At 58.3% G+C, this 10,332-nt stretch overlaps 1 protein-coding gene across 9 annotated transcripts in view; it reads right to left on the minus strand.

Annotated features, from left to right (window-relative positions):
- CADM1 (cell adhesion molecule 1) overlaps positions 1-7,281 on the minus strand; it is a 133,615-nt gene extending 126,334 nt beyond the window's left edge. For 8 of the 9 annotated variants that reach the window (XM_033519684.1, XM_033519683.1, XM_033519681.1 and 5 more), the window contains exon 1: positions 7,144-7,281. In XM_033519684.1, coding sequence (XP_033375575.1) covers positions 7,144-7,267 — 124 coding nt within the window. In that variant the 5' untranslated portion in view covers positions 7,268-7,281. Of the gene's footprint in view, positions 1-6,359; positions 6,489-7,143 lie in introns of those variants that run through there. The other variant, XM_015649786.2, reaches the window with a different exon arrangement.
- Between the last annotated feature and the right edge of the window lie 3,051 nt (positions 7,282-10,332).

Raw genomic sequence — 10,332 nt, forward strand, 5'->3', positions numbered from 1 at the left:
CATGAAGAGAAGCCTTTGCAGCTGAGCCAGCAGCTCTCCCCCCTGGTTTGACCCAGCTGGACCATTTCAACACCTCTCCATAGACAGAGTTATCCCGTGCCACACCAGGGCAGCGAGGTGGGAATGGCTTTAGGGAAAGTCACCGCGCTTTTCCAAGGTCAGGGATGTATTGGCATCACGGAGCACATCCCAGAGCAGCATCACTGTGATAAATGAATGATGTGAGAGCGCTCTCTCTGCAGAATTAGGGACAGATGTGCCTCTGCTCAGCTACAAACCCAGGGCCGTGGGGGCACAGGGAGCCTTTATTTCTGTGTGTTAGCCCAGAGGCTACGCAGAAAGTTCCCTTTCCAGCCCAATTCTCACAGAGCCTGGCTTTGCTGCAACCCCAGCTCCAAAGCTGAACACGAGTAATGTTGAAAGTGCTCTGCCAGGGAAGCTGCCAGGCAGCCTCATTTAAAAACAGGGAAGCAGCAACAAGCAGTTCCTCATGCTTGATCCGATTACTCTGATCTCTCTTTTGACGCTGCAGACTCAGACTCGTATTTCTATTGCTGCACGGGGGGAGAAGGGGAGGGAGGAAATGTCACTTTGCTGCTCCATATTTCTTTCTTCCTGCCACACTTTGGAGAGGGGTATAGGCTGCAGGAGCTGGATGGGAGTGGGGGTCTGGGATGCACTCACCTCGCAGGTGAGGTGCCACACAGGCCGGTGGTCCCCATGGTCCCCCACCCACAGCACCAGCACTCCCAGACCGGCCTGGCTGGAGCTTGCCAAGCCCCAGTATGGTCTCATGCTGCCCAAGAAAAATTCATCTCTATATAAACAGATCACTGCTCCAACAAGAAAGTTTCTGTACCAAATGCTGAGGTCTCTCAGGTCCAGGAGACACATTTGGGATGAGCACCCAAGTGCATCTCTGTGAAGGGAAGGCCCCCACTGCAGAGCCACCGACTCGAGAGCCCTGCTGACAACGTGGGGAATGCAATGACATTTCCATTCTGGAAGCAGACCTTGGAGGAGATCATAAATCAGATTCAGGAGCTCACTAACTGCTAAAAGAGGACACCATGAGATCAGAGTGGCTGATTGGAGCCGTAACCTGAACCAGGGGTTTATACACCCAACTCTTCAAGTCTGAGCACAACTTTAGGAGACAAGTGTAAGCAGCCTTGGCTCTGATGGCTCATTGGCCTCTCCCTGATCTGCAGGCAGAGATCTCCATCCCTCACAGCTGCCACTGCTCAGCCAAGGGCTCCAGAAAATGGGACATTTCCTAGGGAAGGTCCAAGCCAGGAGTGCAACTGCTCAGGGCAAACTTCACAGCTGGGATTGGAAGAGGAGGAGAGTTTCCAACACAACTTTTTCCCATTGCCAGATGCACACCTGGGCTTTAAAATATACTGGCAGTTGTTTACTGTAAAGAGACTATTCCCCCTCCAATGCTGGCACCTGACTGGAACTGCCACTGAGAGGGGAGGGGGGACCCGGGCTGTGCCACTGGGGCAGGACCCACAAACACGGGCAGGACCAAAGCAAACCCACCACAAACCTGCCAGGAGGCAGCACCTGCATGTGAGACTGTCAGCAAACACACAACACCAAGGAGCTGCCAGCACTTCCAGGGACAAAAACATACCTAAAAAAGCAAAACTAAAGACATTTTCCAGTTAAGCTACAGCCCACAAAAGTTTTATATCTCTGAGCAAAGAGATGTGCCTAAGTATCTCTTTGATCCTTCAGACTGGAACTTAATGGGGTATCAAATATTCTACTGATTCACCTTGAGAATTTGGTAAGGGCAGAGTCTTTGTAATGCTCAAGTTCTGAAACCACAGAAGAACACAGTAAATTAAAACCACACCACAGGGTAAAAATAGCCAGCCCAGCCCTACAGAGGGACATTGTTGGTCTAAAATAACCAGGAGTGGAGGGCAGCAAATGTCCCTGGTACAAGCCAGCCAAGTGTTTTAAATGCAAGCAGCCGGCAGCCACATGCTGCGGCTTCGAGAAACCCCGAGAACCAAATCTCCTCCGGGATTTGTATTCCTTGCTGGAACCTGGAATGGGTGAAAAAGACTGACCCGAAACTCAGGTTTTTAGAGCCTCATCCAGCAGCACACAGTGGTTTGTAGGGCTCCCCAAGACCCAACTCAACACCCTGCAGATGTGAGAGCCTGATGTGCAGGAAAACCTACGGGTTCAACAGGTAACGAGGACACCAGGAAGAAGAAAAACAGTTTTCACAGCAGAAAAGGCTGACAGAAGGCAGTCACACATGGGCAGGGCCATCAGAGGACTTGCCTGCAGCCACAGCATTGCAGCTGGGGCTCACCCTGCCCTCACAAATTAAACGCTGGAATAACTAAATGCGGCTGGTGGCCAAACCACAAACGCCGGCCGGGCACCGCGCGTCCCGTCCCGGCCGACAGCTCACTGCCTTCGTCTCCCGCAGCTGAGCCAGGCCCCGTGGTGTTTCCCTTCCGACTCCTCGCCTGCCACGCATCCAAAGCCACCCTTTTCCCCAGCACGCTGCCCTGAAGCGCCTGAGCCCACGCTGGGCGACCTTCAAAGCGTTTGTGGTGGAGCTCCCCGGGAAGCGCAGCAGCAGCTGCTCTCTGCAGCGTGCAATTACATCCCGGGAAAGAGACTGATTTATGGAACTTAAACAAGTACATACCACTCCTAATTACAACATTCCACCTGGGGTCTCTCCTTCATGGCAGGTTTCCACAGCGTCCCTTTATTTAGCGCCGGTGGGTTTGCACCTCACATTGTCCCCCGGAGGAACAAGCACAACTTATTTTTTTTAACACGTAGCATCCAATTTCTCGGTAGACACTGGCTGCGTGTCCAGCTTTGCTTGTGCTCTCAAATCACTGTGTTAAGTATTCACTTCCTGGCTCAGCTCCAGGGAAGGCTGCAGCTCCTGGAGCCTGCTCAGATCCGGAGCCGCAATGTTTGGATACAGGAGGGAGCCTCCGCTTTCCTGACAGAAGTACCAGCAAGTACTACCAAAACCCACAGGAGGAACAGGTTTTCAAAACCCCTCTACAAAGTCTGACAATAATCCCTAGAAAAACAGCCATTCAAGAGAAACATCCAGAAAACTCTGCCTACACGCAGGAAGGTGGGCTTGCTTTTTACGTGCAAACGTGCTCTGAGGAGCACTTGGATGGTCCATTCAAACACAGGGTGCATCCAGGCTGGCACACAGCTTTTACTCCGGGCGACCTCAGGCAGATGCAGGGTTAAGGAGCTGACCCATTTTCCGCCCAGCAATAGGGCAGAGAGCTCACCGACGGCAGGACACGGCCCCACCGGTCCTGGCAGGGCCGGGGGAAGGCTCGCCAAGCGCCAGGCCGAGGAGCCAGCGCTGCTAGATCACAAAGCCTTCTTTATTTACACACCAGGAAAGACAGCACAAGGCAAACAAAGGCGACGGCAGCGCAGCATCAGCAGCACGGCCGCTGACACGGCCGGGGGTCCCCGGGGGAGCGCGGCTCTTCTCCGGCCTCCTGTCACCGCATCCCCCTCTGTGCACCAACAGCGGCCACCTGTGCCAGGGCCATCCTGGCAGTGCCCAGCCCGGCAGTGCCCAGCCCGGCAGTGCCCGGCCCGGGGATGTCCGAACTGCAGGAGGTGCTGACAGCCGCCCCCTCCTCAGAGCGGGGCACGCACGGAGCAGAGCAATGTCCTCGCCTTCCAGTCCTCAGGAGCCTCCTTGGCAGTGCCTTCAAACCAGATTGTCGTGCTTATAAACCTGGGCTCAACTGCCTACACGCAAGACAAATGAGCCCAAGCTGCAACCCAGACGGATCGCTTTATTCCCCAGCCCCTTCCCCGCCGGTGTTTGCGTCGCATGCAGAACGCTGTTGCTGAAGGCCAGGGACGAGCAGACTCGCTTGCATACAAAGGCTCCTTGGAAACTCACTCTGTGTTTACAAAGGAGCCTGGCTCAGCGCAGCCGCTCTGGGAGCGCTCGCTGCCTTCACGGGGGCTTCTCCCGGGCCCCTCGGGGTCGGCGGACACGGAGGCTGCAGCCACGGCCAGCCCTGGCCAGCTCCTCGCCAACGCCGTCTCCAAACTCCTCCTGTGGCTTCTGCTGGAAAGTTGTTTCTCCCTCAAGTGCCGGGTGCCAGCGCAGACGGACTCGGAGCTGCAGCCCGGTGCTGCCAGCGAGCCGAGAGCGCTCCTCAGCCCCGGCCCTGCTGCGCTGGGGCATCGGGAGCTGCATCAACCGCGAAGCCTCGAGAGCAGCTGGAGAGCGATCATAGAAACGCGGATCCACCCGAGCGCACAGGCTCATCCCAGCCTGCCGACTCAGCTCCAGCTCCAGCTGCTGCCTATCGCTGTCCCCATCGCCTCCATCAAAGGAGGCAGCAGAACCCCGAGCCTCACCCCGCATCACGGAGTGCCACCACGGCGGTGACACAGCGCTGGCACCGCTGTGCCTCGGGTGGCAGCCGTGCGGGAGACACGACGACAGCGCTCCGCGCTCGGCACTGCTGCCACACGCTAATTCTCTCTTTGCGGAGCACCGGAGCTACCGCTGATAGCTTGGAAAAGGGGCAGAATGGGGGAAAAAAGACGTCCTCAACTGTAAAGAAATTTTGCCTAAACGCAGTCAGTCTGGGATTTTATCCCGCGATTCACAACACAGCATCACAACCATGAAATATGTGTCTTCCACGAAAGCACCACAACCCCAGCTCCCGCCGCACGGTGCTTCTCACCCCGGTGCACGGGTCCGGCACAGCCTGAGCATCCAGCCCTGCTTTTGTTTCCCTTCAGCAGCTCTGCGATCCCAAATCACAGTTCCACCCGTTGGCTGGGCAGCGGTGAACAGGCTGAGCCTGCCGGGGGATCACTCTGGCCTCCAGTTAAAAACTGCTCTTAGAGAATTTGAGGTGATCAAGACAGCAAAACAAAGGATGAACGCGGCCGTCCTAGAGCAGGGCTCGTATTTCCATCCTGGGCGTCTCTCAGTACCGGGGTCCCCAGGTCACACCGGCGGGAGACTCACCAGGCAGCGACAGACACGGAACACACAAACAGCACCTTGTGACGAGACATCTGAGAAGCTACAACCCAGCGAGCGCAGGAAGCCCGGGAGCCGGAGCGGAGCGTTTCCGCGGCTCACAGCGCAGAGAGCCGCCGCCGGGGCTCCTTTCCTCCGCCCCGGCTCCCCGGAACGGGCTCGGGGCTGCGGAGCGCCGGGATCGGGGCACAGTCGCCCTCCGGGGCTGCTGGGCAGCGCAGCCCTTGTCGGAGCCGGCGGGAGGGCACCAGCCCCGGCCCCGTTCGCAGGGAAAACAAGCTGAAAGCGACCCTGGCGCTCTCCCCCCACCACCATCCCACCAAAAAGGCCGCCCGGGAAGAGCGGGGAAGGCATGGACATGTACACAGGCTGTGAATAAAGCTCTTTGTTCGCCGGGCTGGCGGCCCCTTCGTCCCCCCTTTCCTACGAGCGGGATTCAACAGATCGCTCAATGGCCTCTTGTTCTTCCCAAACATCCCGGACACAGTACCGCTCCTCCGGCCGGTGCCGCCCCACGGACATACTGGAAACGTGAACGGCGTTAACGGGGGATGTTCGAACCGAAGCCACCGGACACGAGCGCAGGTCGCTGCTGCGGCTCCCGGGCTCGGCGGGGAGCGATGGCAGGATGGGTGGGGGTCTCGCCCAACGCACCGGGGACACCGAAACCCGGGGGTGCCGCGGAGAGGACCAGCTGGCCCCGCTCAGGGCGCGTTGTTAGCCTCATTTTATTAGCGCCCGCTCCAGCCGCAGCGCCCGAGCCGGGCGATCGCCCCCAGCGCGCCCAGCTGGGCGGGGGGCGCGGCTGCGGCAGGGGGCACCGGGGGAGAGAGGAGAGGAACGAGAGAGATGGGAGGCGAGGGAGGAAGAGGGAGAGGAGGAGGGAGAGCGAAGCGTCGCGCAAGTTCCACTCAGATTCCAACAGGTTCCCCGCTCCCGCAGGGGTGCAGCATCCCCGCGCCGCCGCAAACACCGGGGGGGCGGAGAGGGGGGGATAGAGGGGGCGCGCAAAGCAATTAGTTTTTAATTGCGGGGCCGCCGATGACCCCCCGAGCAGAGGGAGAAGCCGCTTCCATGGAAACCGGCAGCGGCTGCCCGCTCCGCACCGCCACGCGCGGGTGAGCCCGCCCGCCGCCGCCACCGCCGGGGGCGCTTCCCCGGGACCTCCGCACGCTCCGGGCACGGCCCGGGGCCACGGAGAGCGGGCGGGCTCGCCCCGGCCCCGCCGCAACCGGGGCTACCCGAGCGCCGCCGCGATGCCCGAGCGCGAACCCCCGCTCCCCGCGCCGCCCGCCCCGGTACCCCGCGTCCTTCCTACCTCTGGGGATGATGGCGGCGGCGGAGAGCAGCAGCAGCAGCAGCGGGAGGAGCCCCGGGGCGCCGCTGCCCGCGGGGCCGCTGGGCTGGGCGCGACCCGCCATCGCCGGCACCTGCCTCGCTCTGTCGCCGCCGCGCACCGCCCGCGGGAGATGGCGCGTCACGGGGCGGGGGTTCGGCGGCACGCCCCGCGCTCCGCCCCGCGGCCCGGGGGGCGCGGGCGGCTCCGAGCGCGCCGGGCCCGACCCCGGGCAGCGCCGTGCCGGGGCCGAGCCCCGCGCCGCCGCCCACCCGCACCGCCGCGCCCCACACGCGCCTTTCTCCCCGTTCCCGGCCTTTCCGGGGTCGTGTGCCCCCCGCCCGCCCCCCGAAGCATCCTCCTCCCGGGGTACCACCCCGGCGTCTTTCCTCCCGCGGTGTGCCCCCGCCGGCGCTCTCCGTCCCCGGGGGGATCCCGCTCAGCACCCCGCGTTCAGCAGCGCGCGGTTCCGCGGGGTCTGTGCCCCCTCTGTGCCCCCCTGCGTCCTCCCGGCGGGCCCGTGCCCTCGGGCCGCTCCCGGGTCCGCCGCCCGCCCGGGGCCCCGCGCCGCTGGAGGCGGTGTTGAGCCTCGGCGGCTCCGGGGCAGCGCACGGGCCGGAGCCCACGGGCCCCCGGGAACCGCAGCCCCGCAACAAATCCACCTTTTCTGCGGATTTCTCACCCACGCGACGGATTTAAACGGAGCAAATGAAGAAGTGAAGCCCCGGAACTGCCCCCTGCCGTTCCCCTGAGTGCTCGGCTGTACCGTAACACGCGGCACACCGAGCGGCCGGGATCGCCGGGGATCCGTCCTGCCCGGAAAGGCTCCAAGCTTTCCCCCGCCCACGGCACCAGGAATGGAACCGTAGAATCGCTGACAATGGGTCCATGCAAGCGTTAATGGAGCAAACGCAGAGGATGTCAAATATTCCCAACCTTATTAATTAGGTTATTCCAAGTTAACCTGAGGCAGGTGAATTGTCAGTTCAACTTTATCATCCCGGATTCTGCCAAGCTTGAGGTTAAAACCGCCCAGGGCAAACACTACGTCACACTGTGGGGCTGGAGAGAGCTTTTGCCCTTTGGAATGTGAAACCAAGCTGGTTTCACACCCAAGAAAACCCAAAATGCAGCCGCCTGAGACTTGGTTTGAGGCATCACCCGTCCCCATGCCACTCTCTGTCTCCCATGATGACAAGCCTTTCTGCTCCACAGCCTTGCCAAACATCTGTTTTCTGCTCAGCAAGCAGAGTTGTGGGCCACCATAACCATCACAATTCCATAACTAAGCCAGCTTCACCCCAGTTAGCGAGAAAGCGCTTGTCTTATGCTGGAACCCCAAATTGCCTCCTCTCCAGGAGGACTCCAGCCCCACTAAGCACAGCAGAGCAGCTCCAGTGGCTGCAGTGCCATCTCACATCCAGGTATCCTGCGTGCCTGTTCCTAATTGCACAGTGCAGCCCCCCCTGCACGACACCACACACTGCGACCTGCTGCGGCTCAGACATCAATTGAGAGACAACCCGTATTAACTAAACAGGTTTATAATAATTCAAGTATTCTGAGGGTGAGGACAATAAGTAGTAGGAAATACAATTTGCATAATAAATATCAATATCACAACAGCTAAAGCAAACCATGACAAATTATCTGCTGGTAAATGGCCGGGAGATTATAGAATGCAAATTGCAAATGCTGAACTCTAGGAAATGACTTCCCTAACCTCCCACGTCTCGTTCAGCAGACGGAGCGGGACTCGGGATGGACTCAAACTGGTGATGTTCCTGCTGGAGACGTCTTAGTGCCTTCCATTATGCATCAACTTTAATTTCAAGAGGAAAGCGATTTCCTCTGTCCTGGAAGCTTAGCCTCAGATTATTTGTCACACAGTGTTTAGCAGTGGTGCTGCTGGCCCGTTGGCAGTGATTGAAAGCTGTATCAAATCAAATCACCAGCAGCCAGGGACAGCACGGAGCTGGGAGTGGCAGTGGGAGCATGGGCACAGGGGCTGGGGCACAAAGGACCACGGGGACTGACCTGAGCCACGAGCACAGGGGTGTAATGAGAGTGTCACGGGATGGAGTCACTCCCTGAGTCCTGCTGGCCGAGTGGGCACTCCTGAGACTCACTTGTGCCAGGGATGCTGGAAAGCCCTGTGCCAGCTCTGGAGTGAGGCATGAGGCCCAGGGAAAACCCAAGGGCCAGCAAAGCCTGCCGAGGCCACTCCAGAACTTTGCATCAGGGTGAGGAGAGGAGCCCGTGACAGAGGAGAGCTCCCAGGACACTGCTCTGAGCTGCCAGCAGTGAGGGCTGAAGTGAATCCTGCATCCCCTGAAACTGAGCTGTCCCCAGGCCACAGCTGCAGCTGTAGCAATGCCCACACCAAAGATCAGCTTTCCTTGCCTTGACACGGGTCAGGAGCGGCAGGAATTCCTCCTGGGAGCCTCACCCGTGCCACTTGGAGACCCTTCCCATGTGTCATTCTGGCTCCCCCCGCTGTGGTTTAGCACATCTCAAAGACCAGATGGTGTTTTTGCATTTTAAACCAAATAAGCCATTGTTTGTTAATTCAGCCTTTAAATCAGAGCAGAAATTAACTTAAAAATGTGAATTCCAATCTGTGGTATAATTCCAGAGACAGAGCCAAGCCCCACAGTTTGAGACACAGAGAGAAAGGCAGGAGAAGGATAAAGGCGATTTGTGCCCTATCCCCCTGTGACACAGCACAGGACAGTGGCTTGGATGTGCTTGGAGTGGCGTTTGGAAGCGGGAAGAAGCCTTAGATCCACGGATGAGCAGCAGCTGCTGTCAACACACTGGGCCAGGGATTGGAGTAATCCTGGTGCAAACTGGCGCCAGGCCCACCACTGTCACCATTGGGAACGGTCTTAGGGGACACAGCATCACCCCAGGGGTGGCTAATTACAAATAACTGACGCTAATTACATCCACTGCAGAAGAACTTATGGTAGAAGCCATTTACGGGTGGGATTACAAAACCAATGGTCAATTAGTTGCCCTTCCTTGGTTTCACAGATGGACAGAGGGAGCCAAGGTGCTGTTCCCCACATCCACAAAGGGAGGGAAAAAGAGCCCAGAGCCACCCAAGCTTTTCCCCTAGAAAAGGGCGATCCCACAGAACTTGTCCAGGTGCAGCAGGAGTTGCCATTCCCGTGTGGCTCTTTGAGCCTCACTTGAAAGGTGCTGCAGAGACCGCGACCAAACCGCTTCCCCCACACCTGGCAGTGTTTGTTCTCTCACCATTTTCTGTCAAGAGAAATAAAACAGTTGTCGATCTTGGGGAAAGCGCCGGCTCTGAAATTTTCAAAGAGCTGCATGGAACTTTAGGCACACAATTCACATGAAAGCGGCGCGGGGCTAAATCCTGTGTAACTCTTTGAAAATGGAGGAGTTTTGTCAAAAGGAGGCCACAGAAGAAATAATCAAGTTATAGCATTTCGGATTTAATGCCTCTCCTGAAATACATCTCGGCTCTTGCTGGGTGTGCCATGTCCCCTCTTCCTGCTGACCCCGGTGGGACCACAGAGCATCTCCTCACACCTGTCCCCAGCCTGGGGAGTCCAGAGACGCCTCTTTAAACACCAGCTAAAAGTGCAAAACCTAATTTCCAGGCGTTCATGTGCTGTGACAAAGTTGTGGTTGGCCACGCTCTCCCTCCATAAATTCAGGGTTTAGTTACAGCACAAATCGCTCCCAATATATTTTATTTATCTGCCTTCCACTGCAATGAGCAACGAATTTGTTCAAAGTTTCCAGAGGTAAAACAGAAGCTGAAGCTCAGAGCTGTGCCAAGGACAGAGGGAAGGTGGGGCTGTCCATCTCCACCAGGGCTGGGAGCTCTGGGGGTTGGTGCCCAGTCCTGTCCCCCAGAGCAGTGGTGTCACCTCTGTAGCACACAGGTCCTGGGCACCCACTGCAATCACCAGATTTTCAC

Source organism: Parus major, chromosome 24 (assembly GCF_001522545.3).
Source record: "Parus major isolate Abel chromosome 24, Parus_major1.1, whole genome shotgun sequence".
Taxonomy (NCBI): domain Eukaryota; kingdom Metazoa; phylum Chordata; class Aves; order Passeriformes; family Paridae; genus Parus; species Parus major.